The 24,051-nt window shown below is 40.8% G+C and overlaps 2 protein-coding genes across 2 annotated transcripts in view; one reads left to right on the plus strand and one right to left on the minus strand.

Annotated features, from left to right (window-relative positions):
• LOC148374793 (xylosyltransferase 1-like) overlaps positions 1-15,349 on the plus strand; it is a 45,713-nt gene extending 30,364 nt beyond the window's left edge. Inside the window, exons 5-11 of the mRNA XM_088341046.1 lie at positions 1,381-1,461; positions 1,526-1,742; positions 5,646-5,822; positions 7,425-7,693; positions 10,180-10,375; positions 11,665-12,001; positions 12,284-15,349. Of these exons, the coding sequence (XP_088197172.1) occupies positions 1,381-1,461; positions 1,526-1,742; positions 5,646-5,822; positions 7,425-7,693; positions 10,180-10,375; positions 11,665-12,001; positions 12,284-12,612 (1,606 nt within the window). The 3' untranslated portion in view covers positions 12,613-15,349. The remainder of the gene's footprint in view (positions 1-1,380; positions 1,462-1,525; positions 1,743-5,645; positions 5,823-7,424; positions 7,694-10,179; positions 10,376-11,664; positions 12,002-12,283) is intronic.
• A 1,424-nt stretch (positions 15,350-16,773) lies between these two features.
• kat8 (K(lysine) acetyltransferase 8) lies at positions 16,774-23,679 on the minus strand. The gene is made up of 11 exons (XM_088355491.1): positions 23,302-23,679; positions 22,526-22,600; positions 22,278-22,456; positions 22,062-22,115; positions 21,825-21,989; positions 21,120-21,209; positions 20,906-21,046; positions 19,535-19,628; positions 19,316-19,466; positions 16,994-17,148; positions 16,774-16,924 (listed from the first exon to the last, which is right to left on the minus strand). The coding sequence occupies exons 1-11, from the start codon at positions 23,564-23,566 to the stop codon at positions 16,860-16,862; spliced, it is 1,434 nt and encodes a 477-aa protein (XP_088211617.1). The 5' UTR covers positions 23,567-23,679; the 3' UTR covers positions 16,774-16,859.
• Positions 23,680-24,051: the final 372 nt, after the last annotated feature.

Genomic DNA, 24,051 nt, shown 5'->3' on the forward strand with positions numbered 1-24,051 from the left:
CGCGTAACACGCTAATTTCACGTAATAACACCGCGATACAGGCGCAGAACATGCTATAACCATCCTCCACCCACGATTACCCGCTGAAATTTCCCGTCCTACCCATGTGTCACCACGCCCTGGCCGCGGCCAGAACACGTCGTTCCACGTCATTTCCGCGTCATTACCTCGTGTGCCGCCCGCGGTTAACACGTGCTCAAAGTTTTGAGCAGCTCAAAACTTTTTCGCGCGGCCAACCGCGTGTGAATTTCCGACCGCCAGTAAAGCACTGCTGTATCTCGTCTATATGGCGGTCTCAAAGCGTCCAACATCGCCCAACAGCGTCTGCTTCACGGCCAGAAGTTTCTGGCCGTGGTTCAGCCTCGATACGCCCGTGAAAGGCTGTGTACCCGCGCTCTAAAGAATTGAGCAGCGCAAAACTTTTTCGCGCAGCCACCCGCGCGAATTTCCGACCGTGTGTTAAGCACTGCTGTATCTCGTCTGTATGGCGATCTCAAAGCGTCCAATAGCGTCTGCCTCACAGGCAGAAATTTCTGGCCGTGATTCAGCCGCAAACTGCTGTGTGACCGGCCCCTGAGTCAGGCAAGATTATAGCTCGAAAGTTATCTTCTAACTCAAACATCTTGTAATTAAACTAGCTCTTATGAAGAGGGGCCACTGTATGACAATGTTTCTTATCAAACTCTATCTTTGATTGGTTTTCTATTAAATATTTGTAGTTGTACTCCTAGGAATCTAAAATTTGGCGAGAAATGTTATAGAATTTATATCAATTGTAAGGGTAATTATGGTCTTAGTGTGCCTTTTATACTATATTCTATATTTTACACCAAATATATACTTTATATACAAGTGCACGGAACTCGTTTTGCTAACCCATCTACAACTTGAAGGCCACTGGCAATTTTCTCAAGACTCCTATTTATTTTCTAACAATGAACTGCTGTAATGTATCACACGAATCATTCAAGCGAACTTGTTCAAAAAGGTACGGGCTTCAAGTGTATTGTTGATAGCTTGCCCTCCAGTGGAACAGTGTACTAAATTCTTTCCATGTTTATTGTTAGGTTAGCGTGCCCTTTAGTGGTCAGCAGTGTATATCACACCATGCAACAAAAGAAATTGTCCAATCAGAATCCTTTTATGTGCACGTGTTTTATTCTATCCTCCAATCAGAATCCATGAAACAGTATAAGAAGGGCGCTCGCGTTTCAGACTTGGAAATTCATCACATGTCAATCTAAGGGGGTCTTTGCCTCGTCTTTTGTGTCTTTCGCGCTTCTCTTTAATAAATAAGTTTGTTACTCAAAAGTCTCTGACATCATTTTGAACCTGACATCTATTATGGTGTGCTTTATGAACTTCGCTTTGTCCTGGCAGGACCAACGATGAGCTGGTGTCTTTTTTGTCCAAACATCGCCATCTCAACTTTATCAAATCTCACGGCCGTGATAACACTCGGTGAGCCACGGGCGGTAACCCTCCAACACAATCATGGCTGTCGTCTTATTGGCTCCGCTGTCAGTTTCATCCGCAAACAGGGCCTGGACCGCCTTTTCCTAGAGTGCGATACACACATGTGGCGACTTGGGGACCGCAAAATCCCAGAAGGCATCGCAGTGGACGGCGGTTCGGATTGGTTCCTTCTCAACCGGGCCTTTGTGGACTACGTGGTGTTGTCCAATGATGAGCTGATCTCTGGCTTGAAACGATTTTACGCCTTCACGCTACTTCCTGCAGAGGTAATACTGCTGAATAGCCCAATAGTTTATATTTTCAACAATTCTAATCATCAGATCGAAAATAGATTTGGTTGTTTTTGGTTCCCAGTACCTTTGAATCAACAGGCTGCACTTACTTTTAAATGCTGATTTGCCCAATCCAAGCTGGAAGACGTCAAGTCAAGTCAAGTCATTTTTATTTGTATAGCCCTAAATCACGAAGAGTCTCAAAAGGCTTCACAGATTATTACACTATATTACATAGACTATTTTTCAGCCGACGAGAAGAGTAGGTTATTCATATGCTATGGAGTAGAAGTGAGTTTTAAGCTTAGATTTAAATATTTCCACTGAGGTTGCAGATCGGATCTCAGGGGGAAGAGCATTCCACAGCACCGGTGCCCGGATGGAGAACGCTCTCGAACCAGCAGAACACTTCTTTGCTCTTGGGATCACCAGAAGACCGGCACTCTCAGATCGTAGGATTCGGACCGGGACATAGGGGCAAATCAGATCTGAAAGATAAGAGGGAGCAAGTCCATGTATGATTTTGTATAATACTAAGAGAACCTTGAAATCACATCTAAGGCTAACTGGGAGCCAATGCAGGTTAGCCAAAATCGGTGTTATGTGATCGTACTTTTTTGTCCTAGTTAAAAGCCTCGCTGCGGCATTTTGTACCAGCTGAAGAGACTTGATTCTAGACTTTGGGACCAGAGAGTAGTGCATTACAGTAATCGAGACGGGAGGTAACAAACGCATGAATTATAATTTCCGCATCCGACTGAGACAGTATTGAACGGATTTTAGCAATGTTACGAAGATGGAAGAAAGCGGTTCTAGTAATTTTCTTTACATGCATTTCAAAGGATAGATCGGGGTCAAATATGACACCTAAATTTTTAACTGAGTCACTCTGTGTGATGTGACATTTGTCAATGTTCACAGCAGTTTTTGAGAATAAGTCACGGCATTTAGATGGACCAATGACTAACATTTCGGTCTTTTCAGAGTTAAGACGCAAGAAATTGAGTGACATCCACTCTTTTATCTCAATGAGGCAGGCCTCCAAATTTCCACAGTTTAGTGTGGGAGATTCCTCCAACGGAAGATATAGCTGAGTGTCGTCTGCGTAGCAGTGGAAGCTGATATTGTACTTGCGAATAATATCACCTAATGGAAGCATGTAAATGCTGAAAAGAAGGGGGCCAAGCACTGAACCCTGCGGAACACCGCAGGTAACATTAAAGGGCTCAGATGTCATTTCACCATATTTAACACAGTGCGTCCTATCTGAGAGGTAGGATCTGAACCACGAGAGGACGGTTGCTGAGAGACCAATCCATTTTTCCAACCGTTCTAGTAGGAAATTGTGGTGCACTGTGTCAAAAGCAGCACTAAGATCCAGCAGCAGCAAAAGTGATGAAGCGCCAGAATCCATTGCCAGTAGGAGATCATTTGTTACCTTGATCAGAGCTGTCTCAGTAGAGTTGTTCGCCCTGAATCCTGATTGCATGGATTCAAAAAGGTTATTCTCGGATATGAAATCATTCAGCTGCTGTGCCACTACTTTTTCAAGTACTTTAGAAAGGAAAGGTAGGTTTGACACAGGTCTTTATGGATCAAGGTTGGGTCGTTTCAGTGTGGGTTTAATAACGGCGGACTTAAAAGCTGCTGGAACTACACCTGAGGAGAGTGATATGTTTATAATATTTAGAACTGAAGGTCCAAGGACGCCAAAAAGACTTTAATAAGTGAACCTGGGAGCGGGTCGAACTGGCAAGTTGTCGGTTTGGCCGCATTCACCACCTGTTTGAGATCATCAAGTGACAGTTCACTAAAACTGGACAATTTCCCTGGACAGCCACCCTGTCGTGCATCTGTAGATTTCAGCCCTTTAATATGTGTGGTATTAATAATGTCTTTAGCAATTTCTTCCTGTATGCATTGAATCTTTTTAGTAAAGAAGACCATTAAGTCATGAGCAGAGTGCGTCGAACTATCTGCGATAGTCTGTTGCCTTGTAAGCGATGCTACAGTGTCAAAAAGGACTTTGGGATTGTTCTTTTGAGACGCAATCACCTTCGAAAGATAGGCCGATTTTGCAGAGGCAAGGGCCGCTTTATACTTTAACAAGCTGTCACACCAGGTTTGATGGAAAACCTCAAGCTTGGTAGCGCGCCATTTTCTTTCCAATTTCCTGCATTCTTGTTTAAGGGTTCTAGTTTCATCAGTAAACCAAGGCGTGCGTCTTTTAGGACGTGATTTTAGCTTTATGGGCGCTATTGAATCGAGGACACTAGTCAGGGTAGTATTGAACTCATTCATGAGTGAGTCAATCGAGCCATTGTATGAAGGAAAGGACGCAACTGCTCCAGGAAGGAGTTCAAAGAGCTCAGAAACTGTGCCAGTGCTTATATTGCGTCCGCTAAATCCTTCAGCTTTCTTAACACTACATTTAGCTAGCACCTCAAATGTAACTTAATAATGATCCGAGATAACGGTAGTACACGGTAACACCATAATGTTTGAGGTTAAAACTCCTCGGGTCAGAACCAAGTCTAGCGTGTTTCCATCTTTATGGGTTGGCAAATCAACCAGTTGATTAAAACCAAATGCATCAATTAGAGACCTAAACGCAATAGTAAGTGAACTGAGTGGGGAGTTCATATGAATGTTAAAGTCCCCCATAATTATAATTTTGTCTGCATAGGTTACTAGTTCAGACAAAAGTTCAGCAAATTCGTCTGGCCCAGGTGCGCGATAGATAGTTATTACATAAATTGACAATAGAGAGGACCGCATCACAAGAGCCTCAAACGCCTTGTAATTGTTAGAGGTACGAGGATTAAATTTGAGCGATTTTTCAGAAATGAGCGCGACACCGCCACCCTTTTTCAACGTGCGTGCTACATGGCTACTCGCGTAGTCAGGGGGTGAAGCATAATTTAGCGCTAAATACTCATCCCGGCGTAACCAAGTTTCACAAAGACCCATACAGTTAAGTTTATAATCACGAATAATGTTATCAACAAGTAAAGCTTTAGGAGCAAGCGATCTAACATTTAAAAGACCAAATTTTAGCTTTGCTGAATCATTTGACTTAGCTGAAGTCTTTGTAGTCTTTGTAGAGATCGTCAAAAGTTGTCGCCGTTGGGGCCGTTCGTGAGCGTTGAGTGTAAAGCGTCGGTTGTCCGGCGAGGAATGAATGGTGGAATTAGTCACATCCTCGCGTCCTTCTTGCTTGCGTCCTTCTTGCTCCTTAGACTTCGCACGCTTCACACATCTACCCGCACGGCAACCACGCTTCGGTTTTCTGTCGTTACGGCGCCGTTGTCGTCGTTTATTAGGAGGAATAGTTGTCCACAAGGATGCCGGATCTCTTTGAAGGTGTAAAAAGTGCCCGAAAAGTCGAAATTTAGACGCCCACCCAACCGAATAAGTTCGTCCCTACTGTAAGTATTTTTGGCCACACATGTGTCCAAAAATGAAAACAAAAAAGACAAGAGAACGGCAATAAATAGAAGATTAGCTGGAGAGCAACTAGCCGCAGCATCCATGCGCGCCGCCATGTTGAAAATCCTACCAGTGTTGGGTGCCTTACTCAAAAGATGGTAATTAGTTACAGTGACTAGTTACTTTATTTAAAAAGTAACTCAGTTATTCTCCCCCCAGATTACTGACACCAAAGAGTAGCGATTTACTACAAAGGTAACTATTTGTAGATTACCGGATATACAATGCAATGCTCCGTGTTGGAATGACAGACGAATTACAAGCATTTGTTAATTAACGCATTACAGTATTTCTGTTTTCGAGTAACACGTTCCTTTTTAACGTGTTAATCCTAACACTGTTTGTATTTGGTTAACATTTCAATGAGATGGAGATTTTCCCTAATGTGCTCTCTTCTTCCCCTCGCAGTCGTTTTTCCACACTGCTTTGGAGAACAGCGCCTTCTGTGGCAGCATGGTGGACAACAACCTGAGGTTGACCAACTGGAACCGCAAACTGGGCTGCAAATGTCAGTACAAGCACATTGTGGATTGGTGCGGCTGCTCGCCCAACGACTTCAAGCCTGCCGACGTGCCGCGCTTTCTGGTAATTACTGTCTGACAGTGACACGCACACAAACAAAACACAACTTTCCCCTAGTGCCTCTAGCCAATCTCATTTGAAAGTCCTCCATAGTTGGCAGGCATGTTTATATTTGGTGAAGTTTTACATTTGATGTGGGTTTAAAGTTAAATCTCAACTTCTTTGTGGTTGTAAAAAACAACCTTTGAAGACAGTTATACTAAGCAACATGAAATTTGGTGGATAAGTCTGTCATGAGTCCACCCACAAATAAAGTCTCAAGAAGAAAAGGGATTGGAAGTCTGCCATTTGGTTTTTATGTGAGCCATCTAGGGTCTGATTGGTTGTTAGTAGGCATAGCAACGTGTAAAGTTGCTGACTTGACCATTTTCAGTCGACCTACAAAAGAGTCTCAAGAAACCATTCCTGAAAGGCGGCAGGAAGCCTTTTATGCTTTTCAAGTGGCCATTGAAATGATTATTATCAGTCGGTGCTGTGTGTTATTAGAAACTAGATGTATCCCAGCGGGAAGTATTTGTCATCAGTGGATATTTCTAGGCCTGCAAAAAAAGTCCTAGCAAAGACTAACATTAGTAACCCTGTCTAGTTTTCCAGCTGTACCAGGAATAACTTTGACAAATTAGCAGTGCGTTCGAGCTTCGAGTTCGGGAAGTGGCAGCTGATCTAGGAAGCAGCTGCTGTATTCTTAAATTCCTCCTGACTTCCAAACCCCATCATTATCACAAGTCTGTGGACAGTCACGGCCCGCGCCGCCTCTCCCTGCCATCGGGGGCGCCACTGAAATACTTTCTTTCAAGACGTGAAATCAATCCCTCCCTACTCACTATATGGGAAAATTTTGGAACTCTTGTAAGATAAAATGTTAAACATAAAAATGATAATAATTATAATTAGACAATAACAAAAATATATTTTTGTTTCAATTATGATATTAGTGATAATAGAAATAGGTTTGATAAATCAAGGTCTTGCATTTAAATGTAAAATGTTATATTCCAAGAATATGTTCTTAAAATTACAAAAAAATATTTTATACATTTGATGTATGACATATTAATTTGTATAATAATTATTCATAATGTTATTACTGTTAGAAAAATGACGCAATTCAATTAATTCAAAATGACAGTTTTTGCCAGTTGGTTATAGTATTTCTCATTTATTGTTTATTTGATTTGTATTTTGTTTGTTGTTTTCTTAAATATTACTCAAATGTTACCAAGGCAAGTCAGACTCCAACCTACTTTTTAAACATTTGTGCGTTGCAAGTAGTCATTTTATTGGCCGTATCCAGGCTAAAATATGTCAAACATTAAACGTTTTGGTACACGTACTTGATGTTCAGGCCGCCATTTCTGCATGTTTATGTTAGCGCTTAAGACAGATACGCTATTGCGAATCTACGAATCTTAGCAGAGATCATATTAGTGTAGAGAAGTCTCACTCTGTTGGAAAATAGTCTAGAATTGATTTTTATTATCAATTTTACTTGTTGCAGCCCTACATCTTTGGGTATCTGATACAGTAGTCTATTTCTAGTTAGAACTTCAAACTTTATTCCCACTTTTATACTAATACATTCCTATTTGTTTTTCTTGTGGCCAGCAAATGTCGCGTCCCACATTCTTCGCCAGGAAGTTTGAAGCCAGCATCAGCCAGGAAGTTGTTAACCAACTGGACGCGCACTTGTTCGGGGCGCCGACGCCGGGCCTGTCGGCCCTTCACAATTACTGGGAAAACGTCTACGAGCAGGAGACGGACGGCGCTGACGGGCTGACGGACGCCGCACTTAGCCACTACCACACCTTTGTACGCTTCGGGCATGAACGCATCGCCTCTTCCCTGTTGGGACGTCCCGCCAAAAACAGTTGCAGGTACCCACCTGCATGCGACTCTCATTTGAAAGGACGTTGTTCTTATGCTCAACAAAACTTGCATTGCGGGAATTTTCCGCTGAAGGATTATATTGGAAATAGTGTAAGCAATTGCAGCGATGTCCTTCTGTAAAACATGACGTGGATTATGTAGTAATCCCATAAAGTAATGGAGAGTCAAAAACCATAACGTAATTGACACCCTTGCTAAAAATGTTTTTAATTACCCTTTTCTAATTGTTTTAAATAGTGGATGTCAAAGTTTTTACTGCCAAGAAAAATCAATCCTCCCTAAAGCAACAACATTGGCTGCAGGGCGCAGTTTGTGGGCTTGACATCAACCCATAAAGCTAAAATGTTTTGGTCAAATAGAAATGATAATTGTGTATGTTTGCATGGGTGGTTGAGATCAGTAACAAGTACTGTTTCATTGCCTATGTCTTTTTTGTCTAAGAAAATATAGAAACAACTACAATGGCTCTGTGCCGTTAGAGTATCACCCGCATTGAGACGCGAAACCATTTTTGGGTGGCCTTTCCCTTTTTGGCAGGATCATTGGCACATGAGAATGGAAAACCCAAAGAGTAATAATGAGTCCAGATGGAGACTAAAATCCTGTAATGGGGGTACGGAGAACCCAAATATACAAATATAATTGTCTACATGTATATTGTTTGGAAAAGAACCTCAAGATGTAAAGAACCCAAGAAAAAAAAATGGAGACTGGAAATTGAAAAGCAGACTTCAAGTCATCCTCTTGCTGAAATCCTCTTTTTTGCTGAAAAAATGCTGAGCCAACAAAACCAAAAGTGCTGAGTCTGTGTTGTTGTTTTTTTGTTTGGTTGTTTTTCATTTTCCACATCTAAGGTAACCTACCTGACTGCCTGTAAAATATAGTGAGCTTATCTCACCTTATTCCTTTTTCTTAGGTGGACAGACACACAAACGGTACTATACTTAAAACCTCAAACATAAACATGAGCACCACCCTTGCTTTGCTAGCGGGTAATAATAAAAGCACTTTTGTAAGACAGCACGTTGTTATAGGTGCCAATTAAATAATTTATTTAAAAATCGAAGCCAAAAATTCAAGCATTTAGAAGTCCTTTGTGTGTTTGAGTGAAACATTTAATTTCTCCCGATGTTGAGCCAGGGTTTACTCACATATTGTAATAATGGAAGTAACCATACCAGACCACATGGCACATTATCCTTAGGCTGGTTTTAGCTAAATCAAATGGAATTTTACAAATGATTTCCTTTAAAAATATATTGAATGCGCCAATCAAGACTTACTTAAATTAATGTTTGACAACAATCAATTTAAAAAGCCAACATACTTTCCTTAGATTTGAATACATAGCAAACTATATTAAGTTTATTACTGTTTGAACGTTTATTGTGAGCCATAATTCTTCCCCCAAAATATAAAATACATAAAGAATAATTACAATAATGATAATTTTAAAAATGAGATTGACGTTAATGTCATCTATAACAATGTTTACACTACAGAATAAACATGTAATAAAAGACTTAACTTGGAAAAGAAAGATAAAACAAATGCTATGCTGAATAGGCAAATGTTCACAGTCAAGTTGTGCATCAGAACAAAAGAGAAAAGGCATTGACAGCAACAAATTTCCAAAGTAAGAGTAATTAAATGAAAACTGAATATAATTTTTTTCTATATACAGACAAGATGTATTTTCTTTAGTCATGTGTGCTTGTTAAAGGTGGTGATGACTACATGACCTGTTTTAATATTTGGCCTCATCAATTTTATAATTGATTGGTCCTAATATACATTATGCCTTTTGCTGGAAAATTAAGCAATCTTGTGCCATTAAAAAATACTATAAGGTTGATCCGTAAAAAGGTGAGTTTCAGGTTACAACAGATAACAGATTAGAATAACCTGGTACAAATACTAAATACTGACCTCAGATAAACTGTCGACATATTAACGAACATAAAACAAGAGAGTTTTATACTAAAATATTTCTTTACTTAAATGTGGTTGTTGACCATTTTAAGACAATTTGAATTCAAACAAAGCAACATATTTTTTTTTTTTTTACGAACTTGGCGCAGTGACAGGAGACTGAACTCACCAAAATTAAAAGTAACACTTTCTTATGTTCGCCAATGTTAGTTTTTATCGCTGTACAGTCGACCTTCAGTTTCTGTGTGTGTTTACTTAGGGCGCCCGTACAACTCACAAGGAAGTCCTTGTTAGTGTTCAGTTGGGATCTGCTGCTCCTGTACACATGTGTGCGTGATACATAAAGACTGTTCTGTTTTCGGAACTGTAAAAGTCATTGCTTATTTTTGTGAGTTCATCACCTTAAGCATGTACGTGTGTGTGCATGTGAGTGTGTGCTAACTAAAGACTTGTCTGTTTCGTACCTGCAAACAGAAATTGTTTGCATATTTATTCACGTCTATAAAGCAGTAAGTGTCTGTGTACACGTGTGTGTTTCTAGGTATGAGGAGATCGGGCACCCCGTGTCTGTGCACATGTACTTTGTTTCGGACCAGTTCCAGGGCTACCTGGTGCGCCACACGGCAGTCAATGAAGTGTCTAGCCAGATGGAGACTCTGGAAACCTGGGTGACCCCCAGGGACCACTTCAGTCTGGCAAGCCCACCCAACCCTGCCAACAGGCTGCAGCATATACAGGTCATTTATGCACACACACACACGCACACACATAGTGCAGTTTTAGACACGTACACTCACCCATCAAAATTGATTCCCAAACGTTGAGATCTAAAACAGAGTCTGTATGGGGTATCGACATGAGACATTACAACCACTAAAATGTTCTAATAAAGACTGCTGTGCCGCATTTTGCAGTAAAGAAGGAAAAGAGGCATTTAGTGGTGGGAAAAACAAACCCCGGCATCAAAGCTTTTGTAAAAGTGGACGTGGAAAATCAAGCCTTGTTTCCAAGTGTGTGTCGCTGACGCAGTGTCACATGTCAAGTCAAGTCACATTTATTTATGACGCCCTTAATCACAAAAATGTCTCAAAGGACTGCACAGGATTACAATGACACAAATACCTGATCTTAAACCAACATGCGGGCAAGGAAAAACTCAAAACCTCAGCGTGAGGAAAAAAAGACACCTTGAGAAGGGGCCTCACAAGTGGTAATCCCCCTTCCAGGATGACCAGGGTGAAATAGATTTAGCATTACAGTACACAAACATATTAAACACTAGGTAACATGTTGAAAATTTGTCCGGAAAGTGCATGACAGCAACGACGCCCCCAACATGTAAACTAGTCCAGAAAGCCTATGACAGCCAAGACGAAGCTTCCTTTTTGAAAACGAAGCTTCATTTTGTGCCAACTTTGTCAAGCAGAATCGGTCCCGTGCTTTTAGTGGACGGTCAGACTGAGCGACTAAAGAGAGAGTGAGAGGCGGAGATTTTTTTCTTGAAGATAGTGACGAGAATTGTTTTGCAAGTTTGATTTGAGTACGTTTGTCGGTCAGCCAAGTCTTTCACTAATTTATGGTCAGAGACAAAATATTCATTAACAGTGGGTTGTGAAATTATTTGCATGCATTGCTGTTTTTATTTGTTGGGATAAAAAAAGCAAGTTATTAACAATTACCGTAATTTCTGGACTAAAACCCGAAATTTGACTATAATCTGCCCATTTATATATTTTTAAAGGGAAAAAAGTGTATATGCATATCCTCTGATTCGATTTTGGCCTTTTTTTGCCTTTTTGTATGAAAACTACATGACAAAAGACCATTTTTTTGAGGTGCGCCTGATAATCCGGTGAACCTTAAAATGCGGAAAATACAGTATTGGTATGTCATATCGGTATTGACGACTAGGCTTTAGCGTCAGTTTTGGTATCAGTGTGAAAATAGGTCTCATCAAACACAGCTACTTTTTTATGAACAAAACAAAAATCTCCGTGTCTCACACATTTGTCTGCCGTGCGTCCAGGTGGGGGTAGGCTGGGATGCCAAGGAGCGCTTGTTCCGCCGTCGCGGGGGCCTGCTGGGGCCGGAGGACGAGGTTTCGGCGGCGCAACGGTGGAGCCGCGGTTCGGCCAACTTGACGGCGACGGTGGTGTGGATCGACCCCACCAACGTGATCGCCGCTACCTACGACATCCACGTGGACGCCTCCGCTGACGTCACTTACTACCGCCCCCCGCTGGCCACGCCACTGCGCCCCGGTGTCTGGACCCTCAGGGTCCTCAACCGATGGAGTCCGCTCGGAGAGACGCGGTTCGTCGTTGCCCCGCTGCAGTTTCGCAAGCGTCATCCCATCACGCCAGGTCAGGAAGCAGAGACTTGACCAAAGCACACACAACAGCTGGGCATACTGTTTTTGTAAACTACGACTGTACAAACGCCACTCAACATACAAATCTTCTCTCACTCTATTCAAACGCCTACTGCCACTCCCACTGTTTTGGGTCAACAATGCGCACGCATCCTGTGGCTATCCGGTGATGATGTAGGCTTGAAATAGGGTTGAGAAGTTCCTTTCTTGCTCTCAGTTTGTATAGCCGTAAGTGTTACAATTGTCCTGACATTTTTTGGTTTTCTTTTACCAGAGGAGGCACGTCGCATACACGGCGGTCCAGTCGGGAGGTCTTACATGGAGCAGAGCTTCCACGGGCTAAACCCGGTGCTGCGCCTTCCCCTCAGCTTGAGTGCAGTAGAGGAAGCGGAGGCCAACGCCAGCCTGACAGGGGCGCCGCTGAATCGCTGGCTGGACCGCTTATTGTCCGGTTTCTGGTCGGCGGTGGGCGTGTGCGGCGCCGGCCCAGCCACCTCCGCCTGTCCCGTTCTGCCACGCTGCCACCGCACCGCCTGGAGCTCAGACAGCCCCGACCCTAAATCCCACTTAGGACCCGTGCAGCCCAACGGACGCATTAGGTAGCCCGGGGACCCTCTGTATTCGTCTGGTGACATAGTTTCACACAGGAAACCTCTCTCTTTTTAACGACTTTCAAAGTTTGTGCGCCTTCACTGTAGATAAGAGGTAAGATCAGGCCTAAAAAATCCAGCCTGAGTATTAAAGCCCGACCCTACGTGAGCCCGAACAATTAATTTTATTTGAATGAACTGAACCCGAAGCAAACACAAATTTTCATATTTTATTTGGAGGACCCGGGAGGAGGGGGGATTTTTGCGAGCTACGCCTCACCCACCCCAACTCCCCGCCACACACCTGCTGTTTCAGTGCGCACTGCCGCGGGCTGTACTGAGCGAGAGCAGGAGAGAATCCATCGTGCAGATTCTCCACAAAGAAAAAGAAACAAAGAACAATGATATGAGGATAAATTTAAAAAATAAAGTCATAGTTGACCCAAATTTCGGGGCAGATTCGGGTCGGGTTTGGACTTTTTGGGGTTTAAACTTTACTGTAGATGTTCTCCAACAAGGGTTGGAGGGAGGAGGGGTATTCTAGACCTGGATCGTTTTATTTAAATAATTTTTCAATTATTTTCCTTGTCCCTGTGTCTTTTACATTTATTATTTTATCATTTAAAAACATTGTCATATTTAAGTTTAAGTTATTTTATAAATCTCATTAAAATGTTGACCTGTTATCTATGTATTTTTATCACATTAGATATTTATTGCAACGTTAAAGATTGGGCTATCTATTTCTGATTTGTGTATCTAACTTAATGATTTTTTTTACATGATTTAATACAAAACATTTATTTAGGTAACTACAATTGGTTTACTGAGGAGTTACAAATAAGGTCTTTTAGCAATTTCATTTTTTAAATTAACAATTAGATAAATGATTACCAGTGAAGATAAACATATGGCGGTAAGTTATTTTAATAAATAACTGTTCTAATTATACAAATATTATCATTTTACATTTTTTAAACCTTTTGACATAATTAGAGCCTATCTGTTTCCCATTTCATTTAGTCTAGAAGCCAAATGTACTGAAGAATTATCATAAATCTTCATTCATTTTTTAACTGATTTGATTGTGAAATCTAATCATAAAATAAGCTGAATAAAGTTTTTTTGTACATTTAAAAAAAACAACATACGATAAACAATTTACTGACTTCAGTAGAATGACATATTTCACGATTTTAACCTTTTTTACTTAAAGAACAAAAAGCCCGAACCATTTCATCGCCTCCGACTGGCTGCTGCTTTATGAATGTTGGAAAAAAAGAAACATTTTGACTTTCACTCACTTCCTAATTTTGCTTTATTTGTAGTGATTTCAATGATTTGTTGTACACCAGATATGCAATGAAGAAAGGCCCAATCCCATTACTTCCTCTTTCCCCTACCCACTGAGTCTTGTTTTCTTTCTCCTTCCAATTCTTCGGTGAGGGAAATGGAACCATTCCTCTTAGACAGGGGTCTCCAACTTTTTTTGTACCACTGGTACCGGTTTAATATCTAACAATAGTTTCATGGCCCGGCCCAAGGTCAGCGTTAAACATTTGCGTCTGCCCATGTGAACCTCATCGACTAATTCAAATGGACCGTTTCACGTTCTGTGTCACTGTAACAATGTCAATAATAATTAATAAGTAAGCCGACTTTTTTCTTTTATTTCCGTTCGGCTAGGTACCAATTGACAGACAACCAGTCCAAGTCCCGGTGGTTGGGTATCCTTAGGAATAAGAAACATACTGTACTTTCTGCTAACCACGTCATTACTTCCAGCTGCGCTCGTTGTGACATAACATCTGCAACAATTGTTGATTAGTTTTTTCTCTGTTTCACTCACCTAAAATCAGTAACATTAGAATAAGCATGGCCTCAAATCAGCACTGCACTTCACTCTTGTTTATTCTTCCTAGTCTTTTCTGTACCCACCTCGCCTGTGCCTCGGTGCTTTTTCTCGTTACACAGGGCCCTCTTTAAGGATTTACATTTTAGAACACAACAAAAGCTCCTATTTGTTTAATTCCCTTTATTTGTTTCCAGCTGGTCAGGGATGCTAAAGGGGCGTAGCTGTGTAGAAGAAGGCGCTCCTGCCCTGACTTTGTGTCCCTAACTGTCTCTCATTGTGATAACGCTTTTCAAGGGTAAGGAGAAAGATTAAGGGAAAGAGGAAGTAATGAGATTGTGCAGAGCCTCTGGCGAGGATTAGGTGACCATGGGCGAAGGGCGACGCAATAGCCAACTTGGGAACATAATTGGGCCTTAAGTGTGATTGTTAGTGGGCTGGGTGTGATGGGGGCATTTCAGTCTAGCTACCCATTAAGGGACAGTCGGTGCCCAGTTATATGGAGCATAGAAAATACGTGTTGATTTTGTGTTCATTTCTTTTGTTTTGTATTGACAAAAGTATTTATTTGCTATTGCCTTGGCAAGAGAGGAGCATGAGTTAAAATGTGCCTCAGTGTTGCCAATGAAACAGGGTTAAAAGAAGCAACCCAAAAGTTGAATGTGTCGAAAACAAACTGGACACTGAGATTTCAAGCTGCCTCACATTTTTACTTTTTTATTTAAGATGAAAAATTAATATAAATGGATGTTTATTTAAGTATGATGCAGATTTGTCATGACCTGAAAAGTTTTGTTGCTGCTTTTTGTCAACTCTTGTGATGGTGCCTTTTGGGTTCCACTTGGAAAATGCCACATGGACACCTTCAAGCAACTTTCATCAAATAAATAAGTAAAGTAAAACAAAAATCATTTTCTCCTTTTTGCTTTTGTATTTTTAAGTCAAACTGCCAGCCTGATAACACAACATGCATGCACTCCATCTTTCGTTTTTTTATAGTTGGTAGTCAAGCCCAAGTCATGTACAATAGTACCTTTTTAAAAAAGCACATCTACACGCGAAAATTCCATTACATTCGTTTTTTAGAACGAAAATCTTGACCGCTTTACGAGGAAAAAAACAGTACAAAAGCAGGTTACCATGAAATTACCATGAGATACGATTTGTGAACACTACCGCAAACAGCTCGGTCGAATTTACACATTCACCTTCCATCATCAGACACCTGATTCCGAGTTTGTTTTGATGGCATCTCTAGTCGCATTTGATAGCATCTTTATTTTACCTTAGCAATTTGTTTCTGAAAGGGGAACGGTAAGGTGTCTTGAGTAAAAAAGATGACAATTGGAACAAAGTAAGGAAAAAAACCCAAGCGTGGTGTTCGTGTGAGTGACCAAGCCAAGGAGTACTATTGGGAAGCAACGAGTGACTATAACAAAGCTGCGTAATAATTTACGCAGCACCTTGCTGCATAATTTTTAAGAGAGGTTATCTTGCAATAAAACCAGCCAAGAGATGGACGAACCAGAGTATCAGTCGTCTCCAAAGGAGATTAGAGAGGAGCGGCTAAGTGGGAGGAAGTTGCTGCTTCTGTTGAAAAAACATCCGAAAAAAGTGGCAACTGATCATGCGACAGCTTTCTTTCATGACACTAGAGAGACTATTTGTCTGGTTCTCATTTAGATAACGTGATCGTTATCTAAATGACAATAAAGACACTTAAGACATGAGCCTTTATTTCTGTAACAGTTTGAAGAGGAGGCAGAGACAAATCTTGGATTTTTTTTCCCCAAAAGACCTGTAGAGAGGTTTGAGTGTTGCGAGTCCAAATAAAAGAACAAAAGAAAGCGATGAATGAAATTGAATGAGCTTTTTTTTTTTTTTAAAGTTGTTCACGTACATTTAAAGATAGAGTAACTATAATTTTCAGCATACAATATGTGCTTACATAAACTCCCCACACCTTTTCACCACTCACACATATTGTTGTTACAGGGACTCATAATTTTCTTTTATTAAAATCTTATATATTTTATTACTAAATGTTTTACGTTAAATTACTGTTTGCAAGCGTTTTTAATGATCAGGAAGATTTTCTCGAGTTATTTATGGTTCGGGTAGGGAATAAGCCAATTAATTATTTTATTATTATTTCATATGAAGAAAATTTGCTCCTTACACGAGCAAATGGAGCTACAAGTACTATCCTGGGACGAATTAAGCTTGCATGTTAGGGGTATTTCATTTGAATATTCGTTTGAAAACAAAAAGTTATTTACAGCAGGACAAAAAAAAAATCAAATAAAACTGACACTGGTTAAGTAGTGTTTTCTTTGACTTTATTTTAAGAAAGTAGCAAGATACACAGTATAACACATATTTACAAAGTCGAAAGCAGCTTCTTCTGATCACTTTTTGGACAGCTTGGCTTGTTTATTCTTGGGAGGCGCCCACTTGAGGCACACCGTGTCCACTGCAACAGAAACACTCGCCGGTTAGCACTGAACCAAGGGCGACACGACATACAACAAGCGCGACTTACCAGTGATGGGCGGCCTCTTGTACTGTGCGCTTTTGAGGTGTTCCTCGACCAGCTTGGGTGTGACGCAAATGACGTGTTGACCTTTCCAATACTTGACCATGTTGAGCGACTGCAGAGTGCTTATGATGTCGCTTTGCGTGATGCTCGTCATCTGGCTACAAGAGAAAATATTTTTATTATTTCAAAACTTTTCAAGGTTACAACTTTGGTGTTTTGGGGATTTTTCCCCAATCCGTTTTTCTTTTTTCCTGTAGGTATTGCAAAGCTCATTTTTTTTTAATTCAATTACGCAGGGATGTAGTTTTCCTCCCCACAATTATGCAAATATGTTGCAAAACATTACAGGCGCCAAAAAACTTGAGAAATGTTGTCTCAAAGTTGACCATCTGATTTGATATCTCTAAAGCTGTGACATCATTGAAGGAACACATACCTTTCAAAATGACGGATACAATTAACACACCATACGAGGCAAGCTCACAAAAAGACAGCGATTGGAGTGAACAGCGATTAAATACCGCTCATTTCTAACCAGAGAAATTTTGTCGTTGGGGGCCTTGAGACTGTTTTGTCCAAGTCGCGTGCTTCAAAAGATGCGTGGTGTAAGTCTATCTGCTGCCGGTACTGCGCGCTTTCCTTGTCCGCCTTCGCTTTTTAGGTGGGTGATTGTGGCTTTTTGTTTTTTTATTCTGAGTTCGTGCGTTGCGGTTGGTACCATTTTGTCTGACTGGATTCCTGTAAGCATCAGAACTGCTTTCATGTTAGCTCCTTGTGTGCGCTCATTGGCTGCCCACGGTGAGTTGTCTGGCCAGCCAGCCAGGAGTTAGCGCCGAAGGTTCCGTGTCCCTTAGTTTGGTCCCGGCCAGCTTTGCATTTGTCACACAGCCATTGATCGATCCCGATTAGCTCTCCGCAAGTTATTTTTGCCGTTATGCCTCTTTTTTGCTGCTTGCCCTTTGTTAAACCATTACTGCCTTTAACTGCGACACAACGCAAAAAAAAAAAAAAAAACACCAAAACTTCACTAGAAAAACTCTTGGGCTAATTAAGACATAAAACAATAAGGCGACCGGCTTGCTAGGATGCAGGTGTTCCTCCGACAATGTCACAGCTCAGAATGACAAAGGCATATTGTCTTCAAAATACATTATCTTGAAAAATAATTGGAATATACCGATGAAAAATACAAAGATTTAAAGCAGAAAACACAGACTATTTCCTCACTTTTTGCATGTTTAAGAATCTAAGAATACCTCGAAACTTTTCCAGTTTTTTGGGGGGATATTGTTAAAATCACAATTCATTGTCAGTGATTTTTGAGCATTATAACGTTTTAACCCGTATTTCACACGTATTTCTTTTATGAAATGATCTGCATTTATATAGCGCTTTTCAAGTCAAGACTTCCCAAAGCGCTTTACAGTGTGCTTCACATTTCCCAATAGCGGCCGTGCAGCCATGTAAGGCGCTAAGCTGCTTATTGGGGGCATTAGGGGTTCAGTGTCTTACCCAAGGACACTTCGACATGTTCAGTATCAGCGGGTAGGGTTTTCAAAATAAAGCCAATTTTCCAGTGGCCTTGCAAATCAAAATGTAAACGCATGAAATTGGTTGTTTCCAAGCCTGTTATTTACAGTGAAGCGACATCACAACTTAATTCGAAAACTCGAGTGTACTCCATTAACCTCGATTATTCAATACAATGTAATGTTGGCAAAAGAAAAAAAAAGATTAAAAAATGCTTGTTTCCTGTACAGTAATTCTTCGCTATAATGCTGTTTACTTTTAAAAGATTTGCTTCTTTACAGATTTGCATCGCACATTGTGTTCTGCTTTCTGATTGGTTAAACAGTAATTATCATTTGAAGGTACAGATAAATAAGCGTTCGTACAGAACTTTTATCAGTTATGCATGCATATATTCAAGCCTCGGGAGGTATTTTTTTTTACATATTTAGTCATTTTGATGGTTTTTATGAGTTATCATCAAAAAGAACACTCGACGGAGGATATAATAAATTATGTTCAAAAAACCTATGCGTAGCTAAGGTCGCCCTGAACATTTCCAGTGATTGGAAGATAAAAAAAATAAATAAAAAATAAATCACAAAATAATACCACTGCATAGGCATGAACATTCCATGCTCAAAATACCTTGAGAGTCGATCATCACTTCTAATTTCAAGGGTTAAAGCAACAGAGGTAATGACACTGACAGGGTTTATACAATCTAAATAAACCTTAATTTCTAAGTCGTCTTTCCTAATTGTGACTTCATGGTAACTTAAGAGTCTGTATTGGTGTGTTTGTGTATATGTTTACCTAAGGTCTTTAATGGAAAGCGTCCCCCTGAAGTCCCTGAGGATCTCCAAAAGAACCCAAGACCAGTAACTGCGGTAACTCAGCTTGCCGAGGTCGGACAGCGGTTTTTCCGGCGAACCCACCGCGCTTTCCAATTTGGACAGCTCGTAACCTAAAGGCACACTTTCACATCGAGTGCCACGTTGTTGTGACGGAATTGAAACGCCAGCGATGACTCACTGAAAGCAATGAGAAACTTCCCATAGCCGCGACGTTGGTAAGGTGGCAAAGTGAGGATGCAGGCCACGTTGTTCCCGTCTGGAGATTCTTTCTCCTGGAAATACATTAAAAAGAAAGCCATTTTGTATATTTTCACAAAACTATTGTTTCAAAAAGTTTATAATTCATCTACTCCAAACTCCATAAAACTAACATTGATATTTTGGCAGAAAAAGGGAAAATAGAAGCAAAATGAAAATGTGAAAATGAAAGAAAAAAAACGTAAAAAAGGTTTCAACTACAATATAAATAAGTAGTTTTTTTTTTTTGTTTTATTAAAAAGGGTTTTATTGAAGTACAAATATATATATATATATATATATATATATATATATATATATATATATATATATATTAATAGGGTTTTGCAAAAAAAAAAAAATAATAATTGAGAATTTGAATTTTTTTTGTCTTTAAAATGTACTGAAATAAAGTTGTGAAAATAGAAAAATACGACTACAGTGGACGTAATATTTAGACTTTAATTACCAGATGGTTAAAACTGCAAAAGTAGAGACCAATAAGTTCACGAAATTAAAATGCATAAACTTTACACATGTCTAAAATTGCTTATTATACATTACAGGTATATAGACCAGGGGTGTCCAACATTTTTCAAGCTGAGAGCTATTTTTTGTTCCTAATTAGCTCAAAGGTCACATAGTTTGAGATGCATTTCTAAGATAACAACTTTTGTTATTGCTATGTTGTTAATATGTTAACTTTTAAATTTAAAACTCAAACAAATACTAATTATTTAGGTAGAACACTTCCTAATGAACTTTGATCAGTTTTCAATTTTTTAAATTGTGAATAATTAGGATGGGCAGCACGGCGGCACAGTGGTTAGCGCATGTGCGGCACAGTTCTGAGGTCATGAGGTCGAACCTCCTGTGTGGAGTTTGCATGTTCTCCCCGTGCTTGTGTGGGTTTCCTCCTAAATTCCAAAAACATGCATGTCAGGTTAATTGGCTGGTACAAATTGTCCCTAGGTGTTAATGAGCGAGCGAATTGTCTCTCCCTGTGTGCCCTGCGACTGTCTGGCAACCGGTTCAGGGTGTCCCCTGCCCACTGCCCGAAGATAGCTGGGATGGGCTCCAGCACCCCCCGCGACCCTACTGAGGATAAGCGGTGCAGATAATGAGGATAATACTTTATCGATAATGACTGCAAATCAAGATAACCATACGCTGTTTTGTCAGTTATAAGTGTAACGCTTTAACAGAGGTTATGATTTTTCTATCCTTAGTCTCATTTCAGATTCAGTAGCTATAGTCAGAGTATCTCATGCAAATTTCCTATGAAGAGTAATTTATAAGTGCAGGGCCTTACCTTGGAGAAATATCCAACAATGTGGGCCCCCTGCTTGTTGACCTCAGTGAGGATGTAGAAGATGAAAGGCTCCACATCAAAGTAAAGCGTTTTGTGGTCCAGGAAGAGTTTAGCCAGCAGACACAAGTTCTGTGAGTAGATCTGAAACAAGCACAGAAGATGGCGTTGACATCACAGAGGACACTTTTCTGCCACGCACTTCCTGTCCACTCACCTTATGGTCTCGTCCATCCACTTCGTAAACAGATATGTTGCTCCTGCGGTAGATCTCCTTGCCTGGTGGCTGCTTCCACTGACAATTTGACTGCAAACGTATTATATCATAATATCTTAGACGACAAGACAAGAATCTGCTTTATTCCATTTTCAAGCAAACGAAGGCCTGATCCCATTACATCCCCTTTTACACACCCACTTTTTCTTGTTTATCTTCCCCTTATTCCACTTCTAGGGATTGGGAACATACTTCCTGCTTATTATGCCATCACTTTGAACTGTGCTACGTGTGACGTAACATGCACAAAAAATGTTCATTCCTTTTTCAATCTTTTTTGTTTAATTCACTCAACTAAAAAAATGAACTGCAGTGTTTAACTTGAAAAAAAAAATGCGTCCAGATCAGTACAGCATTTTAATCTTGTTTAAACATCACAGCGACCATATATCACCCCCGACTATATGCTTTCCCACGTCTTAACACTCCCCTCTGTAAGATACTATTGATGTGCAGCATAAAACCCTTTATATGTTTCTTTTAAATAAAACAAAAAATGTATATTTACATTTTGACACTCAGGGGCAATGCTTTTGAAAGTGTATTATAACATTTATGTTATGTTATTTTTTTACAACTATATGAGCATTGAGTTGTTTCACTTTAAATTTTAAAGGACTTTCTGACGTTGTCGTGACTACTGACCAAGTGGTGCCTGAAGGTGTTCTCATACTTCATGTACTTGAGGCAGTATTCACAGATCCAAAGTTTGGGCTGCTTGCCGTAGTCTTCAGGAAACGGCGAGAAGTACCACGCGTCAATCTCAAAGTTCCCTATCTGTATTTTGTCCACGTATTTCACCTTGGTTATCTGCAGACGAAACATTGACATAAGTTAACGGGCAAGGAACACCAGCCTAATCCAAAGGAAGAAGCTTCATACCGCCTCGTGTTCTTTCTCAAGAGCTGCCGTGGTTGGGTCCATCTCGGCGTACGTCTGCAAAAAAAGGCACATTGGCGATCACAAATATGGTTACTACAGCCCTCACCATGGTAATAAACATGAAAATAGTCAAAGAAATGTATGTGAGTGAATAAGGCAACATTTCTGTCCTAATGAAGTGTAACTGGAACACTTTTTGTCATGATGCATCATCACCTTCTGCACATGGTTGATCTCGTCATGTTTGCGTTTCTGGTTGCGTGTGATTTTGCGCTCTGGCTGCTCGCAGATGTCACCAACGCCGCCCACCTCCACGCTCTTCCTTACTGCGTCCTTCACAGTCTTCGTAAGCGCCAGCCGACCTTTGCCCACCCACTCATCTAGACGCCTGTTGACTGAACATACGCACACACAAACTTACCCTGATGCTTATGTACTCTACATGCTTTGTTATGTATGCTTACAGCCAACATAGTGCACGTAGAACTCTTCCCTTCCTTCCTGTTCGTTTAGTCGAGATTGAATCACTTCGGCCGCATCTGAAAAAAAAAAGTAGATATGATTTACACCTATGCCCATGTTACAAAGGGTGTGGTCATCAAAAAACTATTAAACAAGCAAAAAAAAAACAAGAAAGTGAAAACCTTGATAGGAAATTGGAAAATTGTTGGGGCACAACGTCAAGACAAAATGTCATAACTCCAGGGAATTGAACCTGCATGGCTAGCCCAAACGATAAGCTTGGGTGTGGGTGCTCAACCATTGAACTAACCAGTGCGCTTCACAATGTTAAGTAGTGTGCAATAATCGGCCACTAGATGTCGCCGTAAGTGTAGCAGAGCACAAGGAAGTGTACAAACACGGAGGCTCGAAGTGGCCAAAACCGTACCATTTTTCTGCCAAGCCTTTCAAAAAATTTCGGGAGGTACCCAGAGCAGCAAGACTTGCTATAAGTAGCTCGCATGGTAAACAAGTACGAACACACTCGGTTTAAAAAAAATCTATTCAACAGAATCGATTAGTATGCCTGGCTAAAAATGAAAACAAACACGCCCCGTTTAACGTCGATGACGTCAGATTAGCGTTATGTTTTATGGCTCGTTTGGTTTTACCGGTTTCACATATCCTGATTTAATTAATAAATCACTACCGATGAAGTCAACGACGTGACTCGATGTGACGCGACGTGAAGCCAAACTGAAAACGTTAGCCCAAGCGAGCTAACATGCTAACAACTCACGCCATGTTTTGTCAGCTCGTTGGCACAAATATGTTTCACCAATCTCCACGGACACTTCCTGCTCCCGCCCGGCGAGCAAGACACTCCTCTCGGGTGCGTGCTGGCTACCAGGACGGCCACCGTCTCCGGCCTCCCGGCCATGAGCCTCCGTTTCGGCTTCGTCTTCCTCTACGCCGCTACCGTTCGACGAGCACGGTGCTCGGTGACTGACGTTCGCGTCTCCCCGCTCGCTCATTGCAGGGCAAGAGTCCATATCGACATCCATGGCCGCTCTTTCCTCCCGGTTAGGTTGAGCGGCACTAACTCGCGTGCTCTGCGTCTTCAGCTTGAAACGAGCGCGCTCAAAAACAAAGTGACAACATGGCCGACACTTCGTTTGCGTCTGACGTCATCACGCACAGGGCCCAGCTGACGGACTGTTATAAACAATAATGTTTATAAGTAAAAATAGTCTATTTAATTGTAGAAAACACAAAGAGAAGGCTTACATAAAGAATGCCCGTAACTGATCTTATCACGCGGTAAATTCGATTTTGTCTTTCTTTAAGGCCCCAATGTGTAATATTTGACCACTAGATAGCACTGTGATGTCAGGCACGAGCGTGGAACAGTGATTCACCGCACAGCACAGCGCCGACCTGAGAGGGGATTCCACGGTATAAAAGACCTAAACTTAACATTGGTATTATAGTTCATTTATTTTTAGTATTCAAATCAATTTCTACTTGGTTTTATTGAAAGTTTTTTGCA

Source organism: Urocampus carinirostris, chromosome 1 (genome assembly GCF_059441175.1).
Source record: "Urocampus carinirostris isolate Australia breed hairy pipefish chromosome 1, RoL_Ucar_1.0, whole genome shotgun sequence".
Classification (NCBI taxonomy): domain Eukaryota; kingdom Metazoa; phylum Chordata; class Actinopteri; order Syngnathiformes; family Syngnathidae; genus Urocampus; species Urocampus carinirostris.